Here is a 22727-nt window from a genome sequence, read left to right as displayed (position 1 = left end):
TTTTCATCTTTTGTTTATTTTTTTTCTCATTTTTTTTTCCCCCTTTTGGTCTGATTTTTCCATCTCCTAGTGAGAAATAGAAATAGAATTTATGAAGTAGCAAAAGTGTAGGAGGGGGAATAATATCCAATGAAGAAGGGAAGATAGGTAAGAGCTAGGCTGTAAAGGGCTTTGAAAGCTAAAAAGCAAGCAGAGACAAGATGGTGGAGAAAAAGCAGTCTCTCCCGCTAAGCTCTAAGTCCCTCCCATAAATAATGTCTCAAAGCAAATTCTAATGAAAGAATTTTCAAGCCCAAAACAACTTAGAAGTTCACCAAGAAAGGGCTGTTGCACGTTCCAGTGCACACTGTGCCAGTGCAAACAGGCCCCAGCAAACCAGGAACAGGCCTTGAGAGCAACTGAATAACTGACGACAGTGGTAGTTTCTGAACCCTCAGTCCACAGACCAGAGAAGAGGGTTGAACAACTGGTCAGAAGGAGATTAAAGGCGTCCCTTTGCTGACACTGGGGCAGGACTCTACTGCATTCCATATACTTGGGCAATTGCTTGCCTTCTCAATGAAGGAGGAGAGAAGGGAGAGAATTTAGAACTCAAAATGTGAAAAAAAGAAAGTACTGAAAGAAAAGAGGTTAGTGTGAACAGATGAGGGCAACTAGCCGTAGTAACATCAAAACAGAGTGAAATATTTTTAAAAATATACAGATGGGAAAAAGAAGTTCCGAACAAAACACAAACAAGGATCATTTTGAAAGTAATGGATATGATTCAACCATTTTGGAGAGCAATTTGGAACTATGCTCAAAAAGTTATCAAACTGTGCATACCCTTTGATCCAGCAGTGTTACTACTGGGCTTATATCCCAAAGAGATCATAAAGAAGGGAAAGGGACCTGTGTGTGCCAAAATGTTTGAGGCAGCCCTTTTTCTAGTGGCCAGAAACTGGAAACTGAGTGGATGCCCATCAATTGGAAAATGGCTGAATAAATTGTGGTATATGAATATTACATAATATTATTGTTCGATAAGAAATGACCAGCAGGATGATTTCAGAAAGACCTGGAGAGACTTACCTGAACTGACGCTGAGTGAAACGAGCAGAACCAGGAGATTATATACTTCAGCAACAATACTATATGATGATCAATTCTGATGGACTTGGCCATCCTCAGCAATGAGATGAACCAAATAAGTTCCAATGGAGCAGTAATGAACCGAACCAGCTACACCCAGCGAAAGAACTCTGGGAGATGACTAAGAACCATTACATTGAATTCCCAATCCCTATATTTTTGCCTGCCTGCATTTTGGATTTCCTTCACAGGCTAATTGTACAATATTTCAGAGTCCGATTCTTTTTGTACAGCAAAATAATGATTTGGTCATGTATACTTATTGTGTATCTAATTTATATTTTAATATATTTAACATCTACTGGTCATCCTGCCATCTGGGGGACGGGGTGGGGGGAAGGAGGGGAAAAATTGGAACAAGAAGTTTGGCAATTGTCAATGCTGTAAAAGTACCCATGCATATAACCTGTAAATAAAAAGCTATAATTAAAAAAAAAAAAGAAAGAAAGAAAGAAAAGAAAAGAAAGTAATAGGTATGAAACAGATTCAAGATTTCCTAAGTAATCTTTTATTTCTCATGTTTAAGGAAATGCTTTTTTCTTTTACTAGTATTCAAGCTCAGAATAGACAAAGAACTAGGCAAAGGGTGATAGAGTCAGCACTAAGATAAAGTAGTACAGAGAATAGGTCAGATGTGAGAAAAGTTATGATTCTAGAAAAAGTATATAACCACTAATTTGGAAATAGATCAGCAAGAGAGAAGAGCTGAAAATAATGCCAGATTTTGAATATGAAACTGAGAGTCTAATAAGGATAGTACAATTAAAAGCAAAATTTGAGTGGAAAATTTTTTAGAAGAAAGAGAATGAGATCAGTTTTTGAGGTCCCATCACGATTGTCAATTTAAAATGTCTGGTAGGTAGCTCCTAGAGGAGGGTTTGTGGAAAAAGATAAAAAGTTCATATCATATCAAAAGTAAAATGACTCATTTTCTGAATCAGATTTTAAATTCACTAAAAGAAAAAGCTATTTTTCCTTCTCTTTTATTCCTAACCTCTTATACTTCCCACTTAGCAGGACCTAGAATGCTAAATCAAATAACGCATAATCAACTTACCTCAAAATTAGGTCTTGGACAAGGTTCTAAAGGAAGAATTTTCCCAATGCTACGAACAATACTTCGAGTAGATCCATATTCCTTATTTTCCCATACTGGTAAAATCTATTTAAATGTAAAAATAAACTTAAACAGTTATTTTAGCAAACTGGTTTGAAAATCTAGTGTCATCAACACATACAAAAAGGACATTAAATTGAAGCCTTTGGAGTTGGAACTTTATGAAACTAAATTTCCTTCACATGAACTACCTTCTAGCTTCATGTCTCTCTATATTAGTACCAAAAAACCTTTTAAATTTTAAAGGTTTATATTTATTCCTATTAAATTACATATATTTGCCCCCATTATTCCAGTCTATCATCTGTATTAGCTTTCGTGTTATCTACAAATTTATTGTGATGCCATCTGTTTTCTCATTTAAGTCACTAATAAAAATAATGAGAAAGACAAATTCAAGGAACATTTTAACAGAGACCATCAGTCAAACCGATATTGAGCAATGTCATATATTAACAATCAATTATGTTATAGATATTTTAATCAGCTACCATTTTTCCCTATCACCCAGCCTATAAATCATCTTTTCCACAATTATATCATGAAATGTTTGTCAAAAGCTTTACTAACATATAGAATAGACTATAAAAGTATTTTTAAATTTTATTCCAGAAATCAAATCTCCTAAGCCCCCAAACTTTTTCCTAGCAAGACAAAGGCAATAAGGGAGGATGCCAGAAAAACTTGTTTTAGGCAAAAATTACAAAAAATCATTTACTTATGACATGAACAAGGAAACTTTGTAAAAAAAGAATTGATTTATTTGCTTTGTTCTACTTCTACCAATTTTAAAAATCAAATATCAAGTTTGACTAATGGATATAAAAATTTCATTTAATGTACAAATGGCAAATAATATAGATAGAAATAATAAAATTATATATGCACAGAAATGAAGTATAGACCAATATCTCACACCATGTATCACAATTAAGATCAAAATGGGCAAATGATTTAGAAATAAAGGGTTCTATCTGATGTAAATTAAGGGAGTGTGAAAAAATTACCTATCATGTCTATGGATATAGGAGCATTTATGACCCCAAAAAGAGATGAGAAGATCATGGAAACTAAAACATAATTTTGATTACATTAGATTTTTTAAAAGTTTGCCCAAATAAAATTAATTCAGTGAAAATTAAGAAAACTTGGGAGGTGGGGAGGGGGGTAGTATTGGGGAAAATTTATATCATTTCTCTGACAAAACTCATTTTTCTCAAATGGGAACTGAGTCAAACTTACACAAATAAGAGCCATTCCCTAACTGATAAGTGGTCAAAGAATGTGAACAGGCAGTTTTCAGAAAAATAAAAGTTATCAATAGCTATATTAAAAAATGCTCTAAAGTACTAATAGTAATTAAAGATATGAAAATTAAAATTCTGATGTACTACTTCACATCAGGTTGTCTAACATGACAGAAAAGGAAAAGACAAATGCTAGAGGGGATGTGAGTTGTCAACTGATCCAACTATTTCCAAGAACAATTTGCAACTATGAACAAAGGACTATAAAATTCTGCATACCCTTTATTTTGGCGAAACCACTCAGTCTATATCTCCAATGCAGCAAAGAAAAGGGAAGGGACCTATTTATACAAAAATATAAATAGCAGGGTTTTTTTGCAGGATAACAAAGAATTGCAAACTGAGGAGATGCCCATCAAGTGGGGAATATCTAAACAGTGGTATATGATTTGTGATGGAAGAAATGATGAAAGGGATTGTTTCTAATGCAAAGCGAAGCAAAAAGCAGTAAAAGAACACAGCAGTGATAGCAATGTTATAATGATGATAAACTATGGAAGACTTGACTAGTCCAGTCACTACCTGATCCACAATAATTATACAGGACTCATGATGAGAAATACTATCTACTTCACCTCCACACACAGAACAATGGAACTCTGAGTGCAAATTAAAACATGTCTTTTTTTCTACTTCTTTTATTTTTTTTTTTTTTGCTTCCTTTTATCATAATATGGCTATGTTTTGCATGATTTCTTATATATATAAAGAGTATCACATTTCTTGCCTTCTCAATGGCTATGAGAGGAGTGGAGAGAGGGAGAGAATTTGGATCTGAAAATTAAAAAATTAAAATAAAATTACATAAAAACAAAGGAACAGAGAGAATATTGAGTAACTATAAACAAAGACCTTTTGGCCACTAACAGAGAGAAAAAATGATATTTACTTACAGTGGACCATATCTGGTATAAATCTGTTCTTGAAAAAAGATTTGAAGGTAAACGTGTCACTATAACTCGAATAATACTTCGACCATTTGCATGAGCTTCCCATATTGGTGTAAACTGTTCCCAAAGCCCCACAAAAAAATAAACAATAATTATTATTTTGGAAGAAACGTAACCAAATACTCAAAAAAAAAGCAATATCCTTTCTAGGGAAATGGGGAGGGGACAAAAACATTTCTTAAGAAGCTACTATGTGTCAGATATTCTACTAAATTGATTACAAATACTACTTCATTTGATCATCAAAAGAACCCTGTGAGTTAGGAGCTCTTACCATCTCCATTTACCATCTTTAAAAAATTGAGGCAAGCAGAAGTTATGTGACTTGCTCAGGGTCACAAAGACACTAAGTTTCTGAGACAGGATTTGAAACCCTCAGTCAATGCTTCTGGCCTATAGGCCCAATACTAAATACACTAAAGTCCCCTGACTGCCTAGGATGCATTTTCTCATTTTTGCTTCTTGTAATTGCCACTTTCCTTTACCATTCAACTAAAGGAAACTCAATAGTTCAGAGGTCAAAAACAAGGGAGTTCAAACATCCCTATGGTGCTAATTACCTATATGACTTCAGCAAGTTAAAACTCTTTAGGCCTCGGTTTCCTTATTGATAAAATGAGAAATTTGAACTAAATATCTCTAAAGTCCCATATTACTGTCCATGATTCTATGGTCAAGCACTGTCTCCTATATGAAGCGTTTCCTTGATCTCCTTAGAAATATGTGACCTAAATGGGTTCATGACCTAGGCATAAAGAATGAAATTATTAATAAATTAGAGGAACATAGGATAGTTTACCTCTCAGACCTGTGGAAGGGGAAGGTTTTTATGACCAAAGCAGAACTAGAGATCATTACTGATCACAAAATAGAAAATTTCGATTATACCAAACTGAAAAGTTTTTGTACAAACAAAACTAATGCAGACAAGATTAGAAGGGAAGCAATAAACTGGGAAAATATTTTTACAGTCAAAGGTTCTGATAAAGGCCTCATTTCCAAAATATATAGAGAATTAACTCTAATTTATAAAAAATCAAGCCATTCTCCAATTGAAAAATGGTCAAAGGATATGAACAGACAATTCTCAGATGAAGAAATTGAAACTATTTCTAGTCATATGAAAAGATGCTCCAAGTCATTATTAATCAGAGAAATGCAAATTAAGACAACTCTAAGATACCACTACACACCTGTCAGATTGGCTAAGATGACAGGAAAAAATAATGATGATTGTTGGAGGGGATGTGGGAAAACTGGGACATTGATGCATTGTTGGTGGAGTTGTGAACGAATCCAACCATTTTGGAGAGTAGTTTGGAACTATGCTCAAAAAGTTATCAAACTGTGCATACCCTTTGATCCAGCAGTGTTACTACTGGGATTATATCCCAAAGAGATTATAAAGAAGGGAAAGGGACCTGTATGTGCACGAATGTTTGTGGCAGCCCTTTTTGTAGTGGCTAGAAACTGGAAACTGAATGGATGTCCATCAGTTGGAGAATGGCTGAATAAATTGTGGTATATGAAAATTATGGAATATTACTGTTCTGTAAGAAATGACCAACAGGATGATTTCAGAAAGGCCTGGAGAGACTTACACGAACTGATGCTGAGTGAAATGAGCAGGACCAGGAGATCATTATATACTTCAACAACAATACTATATGATGACCAGTTCTGATGGACCAGGCCATCCTCAGCAACGAGATCAACCAAATCATTTCTAATGGAGCAGTAATGAACTGAACTAGCTATGCCCAGAAAAAGAACTCTGGGAGATGACTAAAAACCATTACATTGAATTCCCAATCCCTATATTTATGCACACCTGCATTTTTGATTTCCTTCACAAGCTAATTGTACAATATTTCAGAGTCTGATTCTTTTTGTACAGCAAAATAACGTTTTGGTCATGTATACTTATTGTGTATCTAATTTATATTTTAATATATTTAACATCTACTGGTCATCCTGCCATCTAGGGGAGGGGGTGGGGGGGTAAGAGGTGATTGGAACAAGAGGTTTGGCAATTGTTAATGCTGTAAAGTTACCCATGTATATATCCTGTAAATAAAAGGCTATTAAATAAAAAAAATAAAAAAAATAAAAAAAACTGCAATGTTTAACCAAAAAAAAAAAAAAATTTGTGACCTGCTCAGGAAAAACACCTTATTTGTATACATTTTTATATATGCATACGATCCTATCAAAAATGTAAGCTCATTGAGAATGGAAAAATGTATCTTTGCTGTCTGAATCCATAGAAGAATGTCCAACATAAAGCAGGCACTTCAAATATGCTTGCTGATTGACTGATTATTAGCTTTGCCATTTTTACAAATTCCTTAAGGACTGACTGCCCTATAATTTTTTGAATCACCTGCTTACTAGCACAGTAGATAATCAATTACTATTGATGATCAACTGATATCAAAGTACCTTTGTCCATGTTATTACTATATTTCCATCAATCCCTCCCCTTCAAATTCAGATTTTAGAGTACAAAATACATACAAATCTCATAGTTGTTAACAAATTATCTTATCTGTATCTTCTTTTTTGACCCAGCTATTTTATAAAAATTCCTTAATAGTAGAATCTATCTATGTTCTTTAAATTCTTTTGTGATCACAGTTGAAGCTAGTAGTTTGAAACACAAAAGTAGTTGTTTAATGAAGGCCTAGAAAAAGAAACATTGCCATATTCAATCTCTTTAAAAAATTACATACTAAGCAATGTGCATTCTTTCTACCTAACAAGAAATTTAAATGTTGCCTTGGACTAAAGGTCTACATTTTAAATTTATCTAAAACAACTTAAAGACAAGTACAATGAGGTCATTTGTCTGGTGAAATATATTTACCTGTTCTATGGGGATGCCAAAATATTCCAGGAACTGTCTGAGGAGATTCAACATGAGAGACATTGACACTGAAATGGTAGAATGTTAAGTTCAATAAAACACTGGACTCAGAATACTATTTTCCATTTTTTTTCTAACTGAAAATAAAAGGACAAATATGTCAGATGTGGGAAAATTTGAGACTTCATGACTTTATAGGAGAAAGAAACTGGCATGGAAATTGTATTAAAGACATGAAGCAGACACCCAAAAGCAATATCAACAACTCCATCCTGAACAAGAATTATTCTGGAAGGAAGAAGGTTGTTGGAAGAAATGTGCCAGAAAGAGGCTAAGTACACTCTCTTAGTAGTGGGGTATTCAAATACAGAATTATATTCAGTTGCAACTTATATAAAACTAACACCTAAAACTTCCACCAGCTCTCCAAGCTGGTAGTTACTATTACTATTGAATTTACAGAATCAAGGATTTATGAATTGGAAGGTGCCTTAAATAGGTTATCTGGTCTAGTTCACATGAAGTGAGTCACTACAACAACATATCAGATAAAGTAGCCATCAAGATTATCACTAAAAACCTTCTAAAGGCAACCTCATTAAACAATTGGATAGCTCTAATCATTAGGAAATATTTTAGGTCTAAATTCGGTTTTCTCAACCCCTAATTATTTTTCTTGCTAAACCACTTCAAATTTAGATCTTTTACTAGAGTATGATTGTTTTATTTTCAGGCTTTTCAAGACTAGATTAATTTCTTGTTAGACACATCACTCTCAAACTAATATTTCTAAAATAGGTCTAAACATGTCACTCCCTAGTTTAGTAAGATTAAAAGGCTTCTTACTGACTTAAGGTCTTCTGTCAGTCTCTCTCCAAAACATCTTTACAGACTAATAACTCTCCCAGAACTATTGTCCTAATTCATCTCCCTGGCAAGTGTATTTGTTATTTCCCATGGCAGGTCACTCTGCATCTAACCTCTCTGTCTAGCACAGGTTGCGCCCTTGAGCTGAAATAGAATTCCTCCTCTTGTGAGAATTCACCCTAGTTTCTCTCCAAGATTAGCTCAAAGGCCACAACTTTAAAAACCCCTTCCCAGTTCCCCCAATTATTAGTGCTTTGCCCTTCCTACAAAAAAAATTTACTGTGTTTATAAATATATAGAGAAATATGCGTTCCTTTCCAAATGTCTACAAACAAATCCAGGTATCTCCAGTTCTTAAAAAAAAAAATCCTCTTTTGATCCTAATATTTCTGCCACCAACCATTTCTCTTCCTTATCATAGCTAAATTCTAAGAAAAATATGAATAATTTCCATACCTACACCTCCTCCTCAACCTTTTACAGATTTCAACTTCTTAATTCCACCAAAAACTACACTCCAAAATTACCAGCTATCTCTTAAGCAACAAATCCAATGGTCTTTTCTTCATCTTCATCCTTGACTTCTCTTCATCCTTAATACTGTTAATCATCCTATTGACCTGAAAGGATACTCCTTCCTGTTTGGGTTTTCATGAAATTAAGTCTGTTGGTTTTCCTCCTATCTGAACAATCCTCAGTCTCTTTTGCTAGATCATTATCCTCATCACAACTTTTGTGGATACACCAAAAGGCTAGGTGTAACTGTCTACTCTTGATTTCATCAATTCAGTTGAATTATCATCTCTATATAGCTAAATTCTAAATGGTGCCTTAAAGTAATTTTAAACTAGTAAATTGTAGTACCTCTCTTAACTTTCACATCTAGTATCTACTTATTGACCACTGTCAAAAGAATGTCTCTTAAGTATCTCAAACTCAACATACCAAAGAATGAAACTAATTATCTTTCCTCCCAAAACCTTCCCTCTTTCCAGAATTTCCCCATTTCTGTTGAGGGTTCCACCTTCCTATTTGAAACCTCAGTCATTCTTATTCTTCACTGCCCAAGTATCCTGTTAGCAAATTCTGCCAATTCCTGCACATGGTTCCCTTACATCCATTCCCTTTCCAATCTAGTTGCCAATGTATATCAAGTTTTCTTTACCCCACATACTTCAATTCTAGGGATCTCTATTACTTCTGGAGTCAAATATAAACTTCTGGCCTTGAAAAACCTTTAAACCTGGCCCCAACTAATTTTTACGCCATCCAGAAAAATGGCCTTTTTTAATGTTTTTCATATATCCCATTACATCTTCTCTTCTACTTTCCTTTACCAAGGCTACCATAACTGGAATTCCCTTCTTCCTGACTCCTTGGATTGTCTTCTTTCCTCAGAGCTTAGCTGAAATGCCTCTTTTATGAGGCCATTCTGAAGAGCTGCTAGTGTTTGTCCTCTCCCGAACTGAGTATTCGTTTTCTTTATATCAATATATGAACTCTTCTCTCTCCCAGATAGAATGTTAACTCTGAGGGTGAGTCCTGGTTCAGTGTCATCTTTGTGCAACCATAAGATAGGTTTTGGTACTGATAAAAGTTCTGAACAAAGGTTCCTGTAAACGATAATGGGGAGAATGACCATTTTCAACTTTCGATATTTCCTTGCGTCACAGCAGCATAGTTTGTATGTAGTAGCAGTAAAACACTCCTTCAGGGCCCACTCTCGTTAGCGTTTGGAATGCATGAGTTGAGTTCAGTTAGGACTAGCACATCTGGAGAAAACACTATTTTACAATTGTAAACTCCTTGGGAGGCGCGAGTCTCTCTTTAAAGCTTAATCTCAGGGCAGGGAAACAGAGACCGGCCTGAGACACAGAGAGCCGCCCTCTGAAGCTGCACTTGAACTTCTCTTTCTGCCTCGGGAGCCACTAGGAGGGGCAGTGAATCCAGAGTACCTGTATTCAAATGCTACCTCCAATCGACATTGGCTGTATGACCCTACGCATTTCACTTAACGCTGTTTACCTCAGTTGCTCATCTGTAAAATTAGTTGGGAGAGGGAAATGGCAAACTCTAGTTTCTCTGCCAAGAAAACCCCAAGTGGAGCCACGAAGAGTCAGACAGGACTGAAGACGACTGAACAAATAATAGGTAGTTCGTTGACGTCCAAGATCATATTAATGGGCCTTCCGGAAGTACGGCGGGCCCGGTCTGCTTCGAAGTTGGACTGGCCCCGCGGTCGAGGCCCAGAGCCCGTCTCCTACACTTCCCTCTCTCTCGCCCAGGTCCTCGGCTTCCGGGACTCTGGGAACACCTCGGGGAATGAGGCGGCAGAAAGAGGGGCCTCCCCGTGGACTCTGCGCCGGGGCCCGCCTCACTTACCTCTCGCACCGCTGGCCTCTCAAGAGGCCACCGGGAAGCGGGCGCTCGCACTAGCGTCAACTGTCCAGGCTCGAGTCAGCCTTCCGACTTATCCCCGGGGGCTCACGCCAGGTCCTCCCAGCTGCTGCAGCGGCGGCGGCCGGGGTCGTCATCAGACACAGACCACTCAAACTCCGCGCGGCGCGGCCTAAAGCCCATCGTATTGGACCAACCCCAGACCTCCTGCCCCCATTGGGCTGTCTTACCTGCCAATCAAAAATCCGGGAATAGGAAAGAGCAGCTTTCTCCGGCCCCTTGAGAGGCGGGTCTTCGATTCGGGAGACCAATAGGAACTCAAGTCGTCCTAGTAATTAACATTTTGGCCCTCCCGAGGGCGCCAGTTCCCGAGTCCCAAGGGGGACGTTTATCGTTGGACCCAATTTAGATCTTGTAGGGCCACGCTAGCGCTTCCTGTTCCCTCGTGGATACTCTTGAGTGTCGGGAATGCCTTGAAACTTGTCCCGTCCTCCTTCCTGGAAGGGCCCTTTGCTAACCCCGTCAAGGTCGGTCCCTGGCCCCGGGACCCGCACCCACCCTTCCCAGCTCGAGCCAGGCATTGTCAGGAGACCTTTCTGCTCGCTGCGGTCTTAGGCCGGTCGGCCTCCCCCCTCCCTATTTAGCAGGTCACATTTCGGACGTTTCCCATTCTTGAGATGCATGCTGTTCTGGTCTCAAATTCAGCCCTGGTCTTGAACAGTTTATGTATCCGGCGGTTCCAAAGAGACCCCTCTCTCAACCCCACCACTCCCACCACCGTCCCCAGAAATGTGCTGAGCCGGTAAAGTTGCGTATTAAATGCTGTGGGTTCCTGTTACTAATAATGCTTCTCGCTTTACTTTAGCTGCTTGTCATTGAGGATAATTAAACCGACGGGTAATAAGGTTAAGAAGTATTTTAAAATACTTGAGTAGTACACAATTCACAACATGTCCAGATAAAGCTGCATGGAGAGGCAGGTAACAAACAATAAGACCCCTGATCGGGAATCAAGATCTTAATTGAACAATTTATCTATGGTACTGTACTCATAAGCTCTGGCAAAAGACAGTGTATTGAAGAAGAGGGGAAACAATATTTAAACTACACACTACACTACACTACACAAACACAGAAACAAACGAGATAAATTAGGAATATTCAACAGAGAAAAGACATCCAAAATTATGGGAGCTCAGGAAAGGCTTCTCATGAAATTTTAGTAAGAATTTTAGCAACTAGGCAGAAATCGGGCATTTCAGGCTTGAAATAGAGCAAAATGCTCCATGATGAGAAATGAAGTGTCTTGTATAAAGAACAGCAAGTAGGTCAGTGTCACTGGATGGGGAAGTAAAATATAAAAAGACTGAAAAGCCAGGTTATTAAAGTTTTTGAACAGATTTTGTTTGACCCCGGATATGACATAGGGCACCTGGAGAGTGGGAGAAAGCTTTATACACATCCATACACATATACACACATAAATTGTTTTAAGTCATTCCTACTGTGGAAAAACTTGTAAATTTGCCAACTATTAATGTGGGGAAATGCTTCATTAGCCATCCAACCAAGTAAACCTAATTCTTAGTCGTTTCGTATGTGTTGTCATTATTTTCTAGTAAGTTTTCTCTTATTCTAACAACCTGCAAAAGCCACCATTGGAAAGCACTAAGAATTATAGTTTTTTCTGATTATAAGTTCAGAGGCAGAAGAGACCTTAATGATAATCTGGGACCCTAATGATAATCTAAGAGAACACTTTGATTTTTAAAGATTAAAAGTCTTAAACACCAGAAAATTTAAGTGATTGTTTTTAAGGTCATTTAGGCAGGCACTGGGTAAGCAGAGGCAGCATTTGAATTCAAGCCCTCTGGTTTCAAAATCATTTTCCACCATACCACTTTGCTAATTTGCTAACTCAAGTGGTTGAAATTATAGCTCAAGTTGAACTTTACCTTCTAAAGTTACCTTCCTCATTCATATATATATATATATGTATGTATGTATGTATACACACACACACACACATGCGCTCATTTGTTTAAATGCTGTCTTCCTATTAGCATGTAAGCTCCCTGAGGGTAGGTAGGGTATATATTTTTTTGTCTATCTATGCATCCTCATTATCACTTAACTTGGCACACAGTAAGTATTTGATAAATACTTCTTGATTACTTCATCAATTGAAAATTTTTTAATTGGGAAAAAGCAGTTTCCTTTCTACTGAATAGACTGTTGAAATTAACTTCCATGTAGACAACTTTTTGGCAGGAATTCCAAGTAAGAAACTGATCAAATTATTGACCAGCTACTTTATTTGAGGCTAGACACTGACAACACAAAAACAAAGACAATACCCAAGACAAAAATGAGTGATCAGTCAGCAGTTTGCAAAAGCCACAAACATCTTAAAGATTGCAATTAAAAGATCAATGGCAACTGTGGAGTAGTCTTAAATGAGTGATGAGATTGAAAAGGATTGAGAAGTAAAGAGGGAGGAAGTACACAGAATAATTTTTTCTAGTAGTCTAGATGTAAAATGGAAATATATAGGACATAGTTTGAGAGATCTGGGCTTGTTTATAGGCCAACATGGAAGAATAATCACATATAGATGGTAAAAATTTAAAAAGACCAAATATGTGGAAGCAGTGGGTGTTCAGGGAGGATGGCATTACAAAGGTCAAGGACCAAGAAATTGGAGTAATGGCAGTTTTTTTTTTTTTTTTTTTTTAATGTAAAGAGGGAGTTTAAAAAGGTTGAATTGGGGTGGAAAAAGGAGTACTGGAAAGAAGACCTAGTTCAAACTCAACCTCAAACTTACTAGGAATATTTTCCTACAGACAAGTCACTTAAATCTTGTGCATCATCAGTAAAATGAGGATAAAAGTAGCACCTACCTGAAGGTGTATTTTTGTAAGCATTGAGGTTAAGTGACTTGTCCAGGGTCACACAGCTAGTGTCTGAGGCTGCATTTGAACTCAGGTCCTACTGACTTCAGGGCCACTGCTTTATCCATGGCCCAACCTGCACCTTCTCAGGCTTCTTGTGAAGATCAAAAGAGATATTTATGAAACATACCTTTTTTGTATACCTGAAAGCATTATATAAATGTTATCTTTACTTTTATTAGTGAAATGTGAACAAGGACCTTGGCTGAAAGGATGAAGACTGAAGATGGTTTAGAAATCTGGAGGAAAGAAAAAATATGGTGTACTAGCTATGGGAAATACAATAGAGAATAAGGTAATGTACTAATTTCAGATTCCTTGATTTGTTCACTACAATCTACCAGTTATTTGTAACAAAAGTTAAAAAGTTGAGCCCTTAGTTATCATATAGTTCAACTTCACCTTACAGAATGAAGTGGCCCTTAGCTTTTGCCAAAGCTAAAATTACTAATACTGATAAATAACAGTTAACAGAGATCACTTGAGGTTTGCCCAGAGCTTTTACTTTGAAGATCATTTGATCTTTACAATAATCCTCATAGGCAGGGACTATTGGTATCCCTTTTTACAGCCAAGTGAGGCAGAGGTCAAGGATCCAAGGAAAAATCCCCTATTAAGTGTCTGGAAAACAATTCAAACTCAGGTCTTCCTAACTGCAAGCCCACCATTCTTTGTATTTCATTCCCCTAGAGATCTCATCAGTCAGCCCTCCAGCTTCAACAGTAATCAGGAATCAGCAGATAATTTATTAGGCCTGGAATCACTGACACTCAGCTTTCCAAAGTCAATCACACCTCATATACTTATTACCTGTGTGACCTTAAGTAAGTCACATTACATTCCAAATAACTTTGTTTGCCCATTTCCTCATCTACCAAATTTATTTTTGTTAAGAGAACACCAAATAGGTTGGACAAAACTAAAAATAAGGTGCATAAGAAGTCAAAAATGAATACTGCTTTCAAGGCCCATATGTTCTATTTGCCTTCTGCTTCTTTTCCCATTGGGAATTGCCAAGGAAATAAAAAGTAGTTCTTCCTCAAAAAATATCTGGAAATTTAGAGCAAATGAAGGTGCTGAGACCTAAAATGTTGTGTCCATTGGTTTACTTTCCACTCTTATTTACAAGCCAGCATACTTAAGTGTTTTGGATGGTAATCAGAAGTTTGTATAATAATCCCCACTCAATCACATGACTTTGGACAAGTCACTTAAACTATAATTTTTCATATGGCTTCATTGCTTCTTTAAAGGTTATAAAAATTGTTTTATGAGGCCAATCTCCATATGAAAAATGATTCCTCTACTAAAATATTCCCAAACCAAATTCTTTTGAAAATTGCCTCTAATTATGAAATTCTTATTTTATCCCATTTACTTTATTTTAAAAAACTAAAGCAACAAACTAAATGTGGGAATTGCAGTGCATATTTTATTAGGTGGTACTACTTTGGAAAATTACAATAGAATCTAGTCAATATCAAAGGTTTTTAAAAATATCAACTGAGCTTCATCCCCTAGCCCTCTCCTTTGCTCTTAGTTATTAACAATATTTAATATAATTTTTAAGACTTTAAAGGATTTCAGTGATGTGGACACTCCCAGAACTTAAAATAGAATGCATGCCTTCCCTGTGATTTTTATTTCATGCCCTTCAAAGGAATCTATTAAGAAACTTGCTTTGAATCTTTAAATCTAAATTTTTCATTAACTACCAGTGCCATACTTGGGTGTATTCATCAGTTATTTGGGGCTATACATATATAGCCTCAGACTCCATCCTTTACTTTGCACTTTGATAACCTATGCTGTTTCTTCTTTATACTCACCAAGCATCCATTCATTCATCTTGAAATCACTTGTTTTTCATTCTTCAGAGACCGTAGTATTCCATAACTCACCAATATAGAGCATCACCAAAAATAATGATGTCGAAAAGAGGGAATTTTAAAAGAGTAGAACCAAGAGGAAAATATACATGACAATAATGTAAATGCAAACAACATTAAGATGCCTTTCAAAGATTAATTTTAGTGAATAAACTCAACCTCAGGAAGAAAAAAGGCTTATCTTCCTTTCAAGAGAAAAGCAGTCAAGTTTTTAAACAATCCTTTTGTGTTCTTTATATAATTTTAAAAAATAGAACGTAGCCTAATGTCAAAAGCCTAAACATGAGGTTTTAGTGAGATGGATGTAAGATAGATGATTGCGGATTTTTTTAAGGACATAGAAACAAATTTAATAAAGGAATGAGAATTCTGAGGTTGTGTTTTTTTTTTTTTAAATCAGAACACTGCTCAAAATTTTTAAATAACTGAACAATTATCCCAAATCGAAGATCATTTTTTCTATTTTTAAATTTAGTGCAGTAAGCATAATTTGTTTAAAGGCTTATTTTTTTTTAAATGAAGTGAAAGATAACCTGAAGGTTAAATTCCAAATACTAGTCTATTAATAGTAAATTCTAATAAATTTTTAAAGAGAAATAACTAAAGATGAATTTAAACAAACATCCAGATGTATAAATTCGTGTCATCTCTACTTTCATTGTTAAAGGAGTATGTATGATGGAATGTAAGGGTCTGTTAGTGTTTTCTTAGGGAGTCATTGATGGCTTATTCAATTTCTTTTTCTAAAATGGGGTTTAATTTATTTTTCAGTTAATCTGAGCAAATTTTTGTAAATATTAATCCATTTCAATTAGAATAAGACTTTTTGGTATAAATTTGGGCAAAATAGCTCCTAATCATTGCTTTAGTTTCTTCATTGGTGTGAAGTTTACCTTTTTCATTTTTGATACTGGTAATTTTTTTCCCCTTTTTCTAAGCAAATTAACCAAAGGTTTAACTTTTTTTTTTTCATAAAACCAACTTAATTTTATTAATCTGATTTTCAGAATTCCTAATTTGGTATTTAATTGTGTTTTTCCAATTTGTTTTTTCTCAAGCTTTTTTAGTTGCATGTTTAATTTACTTATCTTTTTCTCTTATATTTGACTATTTAGATAAAATTTACCCTAAGAACTGCTATAGATGCATCCCATAGACTTTTGATCATTTCTGTGATTTATTTGATCCCTTTATTCTTTAGATTATTGGTTTTTGGTCTGTCTTTCCCTGGTACTTTATTGACTGTAGTTTTTATTGCATCATTATCTGAATAGGAAGTATTTACTATTTCTGTCTTTCTGCAGTCTTAAGTAAAAGCACTGTAGAAAAGGTAAGACTTTACTGAGCTAGACTTTAAAGGAAAATTTGGAAAAGTGAAAAGGCAATACAATACAAAGAAACAGAGATGGGAATGAGCATACTTTGTTGCTCTGTTATTAAGGAGCTATTATTTTAAATCAGGCAGAAAAGATGGGAGACTAGAAGGAAGTAACTTTAAATAATATTATCACTCCAGATTATAGACTATTTTGAACACCTACACAGACAGTTGTGGGAGGCAAAGAAATATGAACTCTATCCTAAGCTCCCCAGCTCCACATTATGTTATGTTTCACCACTGGAATTCTAGGCAGCAAAATGAATAGAGCTACAGATCTGGAGTTTAACACCCAAGTTCAAATCCAGTTTCTGACATTGTGACGTAAAATGGAAAATGGAAGTGGTAATAGCATCTCTCTCTCATGGATTTGTAAAGAACAAAATGAAAAAATTGTAAAGCACTTAACGATCTTTAGGTTAGCTATCATAACAATAAAGTTTAAAACAGCACAACTCTTATCAGCTGGCATTTATGCTGCTAGTTCTTAGTATAGTACCTGGCACATAGTAGGAATTTAAGCTTTTAGCCATTCTGTATCAGTTCCCAGGATTGTTGCAAAATATATAGATCAAAATAACTCATCCTTTGAAAGGAGTAAGGCTTTTTATACAGCCTATATGCTATATATGCTGTATATATGCTATTTCAACTCCTTTCAGAGATTTATCTTTAGAATCTCTGGTGCCTGACCTTTCTGCTCTAATTCTAATCAGTGAAAAGAAGGAATTGTGATCATTAGTATAATACCTGGTGCCAAACCCCGTTTTTCACTATGGAGATATTATCACCATATGAGGGTGTAATTGAATTTAGAAGTACCTCTACAATGAAAGAATATGAAGGTATGTGCAAGCAGGTCAGAAACTCAAAATGCACAATCAACAAAGTTTTGCAACCTGATCAGATATAGATAATTCTGGGGTTTTGAACCATAGTAAGTGGGAAAATAATGGTACTGAACAGTTAAACTAGAACAGGCTTAAAGAGGATTGGAGAAAATGAGGTTAAGATGACAAATTCAGATCCCAAGTTTGTGCGCTGATCAAAAGTTCTACATGTGCATGTATGGTAAATGAGTCTGGAGCTTGAAATTCACAGTAGGGAATTACTGAGTGGATAACTGAAACCATGGGTAACTAATTAATCAATGAAAACAAGTATTAAGAGGAAGATATCCTAATACAAACTTTTGGGGATTCCTTACTTTGGAAAAACAGAGAAAGAGGAGCCATGAAAGACACTGGATGATACTTCATAAAAGGAAAAGTTACATATGCAGTGATATAGGGTATCTAGAAGTTGTCAACACTACTGTTTCACACTGTGGAATTCAAAAAAGATCCAGCAATTAAATTATCTTTGAAAGCAGTTTCAGTGCAATAGTCAGGATGAAGTAGTGATAAAATTCAGTATCAAGTTTGGTTGTAGAAATAGAAATGGTCCCCCTTCAGAGAAGGCCAAAGTTGAGAGGTTTTGTCGAATATCTAAAAAGTATATCTATTTGGAAAGGTAATATTAGAGAAATAGATTAAAAATTAAAAATCTAAGGTGAAGATAAATTTATGGTATAGCTGAGCAGAGCAGAAGAAAATTAGTATCTGGAGAACATGAGTACTTTCAGTGTAGGGACTACTTTATTTTTTGTCTATATATTACTAAACTTAGTACACAGTACCAGAATTATATTAATTAACATTTGCTGTAGTTGACTCGTGTAAAAAAGCCATGGTACAGCAAAAAAGACTGTAATGCAATAGAAAAGATCTGGGTCAGCACTCAATTTCTAGCAGAGTTGTGTGTCTTTTTCTAAAAATGAAAAAAGTATAATCGATCTATTCAGTTTTTGTAATATGCTTACCGTTCCAATTAAAGAGTGACATCCTAATTTATGAGAAACATCATGTGTAAGGCACAATTAGAGGCTTAAGACTCAAGTACGGCAATTTCCACTTCAAATATTGTGTAACTTATTGAGTGATTGTGTATCACTTAATTTCCATCAGTCTCAGTTTCTTCATATATAAATGGTGAATAAAAATACAACCTACCTTATAGGATTTGGGGGGAGAATCAGATGAGATCGTGTGTGTAAAGAATTTTGAAAACTTGAAATTAGTTAAGTGCCAGCTGAATTTTTAAATAGCTTCTCAGTTTATTCATACTATTTACATTTCATGCCATAATTGAAAAAAAAAATTACTGTAGTTAATAAAATCACTGACATTAAAAGTGCTCTTTTAGAAATAGTATTTATTTCAAAGGGAATAATGTTTAAAATGTTTCAGTTTAACCCCTTTCTGAAAGCTACTGCTTTAGGAATGATTTTTGTTTCTTAACATTTAAATAGGAATTTGAGTGTTACAATATTTTGACTTGATACAGATTATCTTATTTTACATAGTTTTCAACTTGTCACCCAGACCTGAAAAATGAAATTATAGGTTCTCTCTGCCCTCTCCACCCCAAAACAGAAATACCCAAAAGAGCTAAAAAAAATCTGTTTTTAAATTGAATTAACAATGTATGTAAAGTATTTTTAAAGCACTAACATTTTAATTTAGATTGGAATCAGATGTATACCTTTTAAAAAAAATGAATCATCACTTAAAAATTATTTGTACTAAACTTTCTAATCTTTTTGTGTTTTGTAATCACTCAATTATCTTTCAGAATGCCATTCTGAGTGACAAAGTTTGTCATGGTGGCAAATGTGGAGAATCTAAGAAAAATGTCTTTAAAATATGAGGAATATGGACAGCACCACATAGTGGATGATATGCTAGGCTTGAGTAAAACAAAGGTTCAAATCTGGCTTAAAATTTTAGCTGTGAAGCTCTGAATTAATGAGGAAATGTCTTTGTGTCTCATACAATACCCTTGTGATTTAGTAATAGAAATTCTAATCCTGTACTATAAGTCTTTTGTAAGTAAGGAGTTATCTAACCTGTCCTTCAATGTACAAATCTTTTATTTGTGTGATTTTGTAAAGATCATGCTCTGTTTTTAATGACCATAAATAGGAAAAAGTTGTATTGGGGGAAGAGAGAAGAAACTAATATGGAGTAGGAATGACTACATTCTCAATGAAAATTCATTAAGAAACTCCTCCCACAGAAGATTGCCTGAGGACAATAAGTTAAGTAACTCATCCCAAGGACACAAAACTAGTGCCAAGGATGGAGCAAGAATTCAAGTCTTCTAAACTATTCACTCTACCATCTTGCCTCACATTATCCATATTCCCTTAATTTTATAAGACCTACAGGAAAATTAGATATTCTTGTCTGTCTCCATTTAGAATACTTTAAAAGATCCTTGATGAAGAGCATCTTCATTCATGCAATATGCTGTGGAAAATTCTAAATTTTTCTGTTCTAGATCCAAGCCTGGAGAAATAATTATTCTAAATCTTTTTTTTTTTTTCTTCCCAGCTTAGAAAAATAATCGAACTGGCACAGTCTCTTATGCTCTCAACCATTTAACATATGTCCATTCAAAGTCCCAATTGATAAAAATCTTAATTACTTCATTCAAGTTTGAAAGGATTCAGAGTTTAGGCAACCAATAGTTTGTTTCATCAAACAATCGCTTAATTTTAAATTTTAAATTTTCCCCATTTTCCTAAAAAGCATTTTGTTCCTCCTTTAACTGTCCTCGAGGAACTCTCCAACAGGTCAGAAGTGAAGCCAAGAAATATTTCAAATAAGGCAATTAGAAGCTTCTTCCTTTTAAGTGTACCATTGCTCTCAATTCCTTCAAGGAATGAAGAGGAGGTTGGTGTTCTTAGGTGAATCTATCTAGGGCGCTTGTCTTATGATATCTTAATTACTTAACAGAGGAATCTTTCAAGGATGTATTTAAAAAAAAAAAAGAGCAGGACTTTTTTTTTTAATATTAGTGCAAAGACTTTGGACTAGGATAATTTTTAAATATTGGGGGGCAGGGGTGCTTTAACTTTCACAATGCTTTATTATAATTAGGCTTTCAACTTCAAAAAGCAGTTTTTAAAGGTATCAGACCTTGAGAAATATGACTGTAAACAATGCTTGTGGAGATGGAGTTAAAAAAATGCACTTGACATCCTATATGATTATCCAGCAATACATAAAACAATTATGACTGCCATCAGTTTATTTTCAAACCCTACCAACAAAGATTTGTAGTTTGCATTATTCCTATCAGTTTTCCCACAAATCCTCCATTCCAAATACAAAGTGTCTTCTTTTCAAATAACAGAATTACCATGAGAATTATCGTCTATCATTACACCATTGACCAACCAACCTAAATCTCTAGCCATTAATTACATTGCCTCACTAATATTTTATGCCAAGTCTTCACTAATATTTACTTATATCCACTAGGCATCTTTAAATATTTTTAGGTAAAAGAATTCACAAAAATACAGTATAATCATAACATAGTCTAAGAGATGAACATATAATGGCAATAAATAGTTTGCCATCATTGAAAGTCCTGTGCTATTTCCTCATTGCATTTCAGGCTGATTTTCAATTCTCATTCATTACTGAAGCAGTTTATTTTATCAAAATTTTTTTATGATGTACATGTAAAGAAGCAGTATAGAATGTTGTGAGTTGAATAGTGAATCTGAAATCAATAAGACCTGGGTCCTAGTTATTAATTCACTTAACCTCTCTCCTCACTTTCCTTATTTGTAAAATGGGAACAATTACAGTTATCTAATATGCTTGTTACAAAGATCAAATGAAATACTATTTAAATATTATTATTAAAGACTATGAGTTTTTTTTTTTTTAATTTAACTAATTCTCCAGTTTTTATTGATGGTTCAATTTTTACCACTACTAGAAAGATTTTATAATGTAATGTTCTGGGCTTGATGCAATCTCACCATTAACATGATATTAATTCTGATTTTATGTGCAACAGGCTTTAATAAAACTATGAAGCATATAAGTATTTATTAAAAATCTTATTATATACCCAACTTGATATCATTAACAACCAATGTTCAATTAGCACATTGTGCTTTCAATATCCATTGGGTTTTGAACAAATTTATTAAAGTTTCTTTACATTTGTCAATTATCTGTAAACCATTCAAGCCTATATTTGCAGTAGTAACTCAAAAATATCAGCAAAAGAAGGACCTTAAGTTGTGTGTCAACTGTCACTGTAAAAATGTAGTCCACTGTTTAAAAAAATAAATAAATAAATAAAACGGCATGCAAAAAGTGCTAGTGGACTTGGACTTAGAAATACCAGCATTTGAATCCTGTCTCTCATACACTTACTAGAAGTGTTGACTGAGCAAAGAAATTTTGCCTCAGTTCCCTCATCTGTAAAATGGGAATAGTATCACTCATGCCAGGATTGCTGTGAGAATCAAATGAGAATATTTATAAAGCACTTAACAAACCTTAAATTACAATATAAATATTAACTTTATTATAGTCTATTATTATTCCTTTGTACCCCGATATAAAGCTTGCTTCTCTTGAATGTCTCAGTGTCTTGTAAAAGCTGTTCCCTCATTATTAACTCAGTAAAGTTTGAAAGTTGACAAGAAAAACCAGCTAATCTTACACATAATACTTGATTAAATGAAATACCCTACATGAGAACCATTTTCTTAAGATTTAAATATCTAATCTAAAAATGCAGATTCACATATCGGATTAAATGACAGGAATTTTCTAATTGGAATGAAATGTTTTTAAATTCAAAACCACCTCTTTTAAGTCCCTTCTAACATATTGATTCCTCTATTGAGTACTGACTACACCTATGTAAATTCCTTTATAATCCCACCCATTTTCCCCCACTAGTTCACTAAATGCACTTTTATACTTAGTCAAAGGTTTCTAATATGCAAAACTTAGATGC

At 34.8% G+C, this 22727-nt stretch overlaps 1 protein-coding gene across 5 annotated transcripts in view; it reads right to left on the bottom strand.

Moving 5' to 3' along the window:
- MTFR2 (mitochondrial fission regulator 2) overlaps positions 1-22727 on the bottom strand; it is a 44077-nt gene that overhangs the window by 17954 nt on the left and 3396 nt on the right. Inside the window, exons 1-4 of one of the 5 annotated variants that reach the window (XM_031964221.1) lie at positions 10866-11205; positions 7372-7439; positions 4449-4562; positions 2189-2293 (exon numbers count right to left, since the gene is read on the bottom strand). In XM_031964221.1, the coding sequence (XP_031820081.1) occupies positions 2189-2293; positions 4449-4562; positions 7372-7434 (282 nt within the window). In that variant the 5' untranslated portion in view covers positions 7435-7439; positions 10866-11205. Of the gene's footprint in view, positions 1-2188; positions 2294-4448; positions 4563-7371; positions 7440-9575; positions 10038-10620; positions 10835-10865; positions 11206-22727 lie in introns of those variants that run through there. The other 4 variants (XM_003769487.4, XM_031964222.1, XM_031964219.1 and 1 more) reach the window with 4 other exon arrangements.

The sequence above is a fragment of the Sarcophilus harrisii genome, chromosome 4, assembly GCF_902635505.1.
Source record: "Sarcophilus harrisii chromosome 4, mSarHar1.11, whole genome shotgun sequence".
Lineage (NCBI taxonomy): Eukaryota > Metazoa > Chordata > Mammalia > Dasyuromorphia > Dasyuridae > Sarcophilus > Sarcophilus harrisii.
Note: the sequence above shows the minus strand (reverse complement) of the source record. Positions and strands in the feature narration are given on the sequence as shown.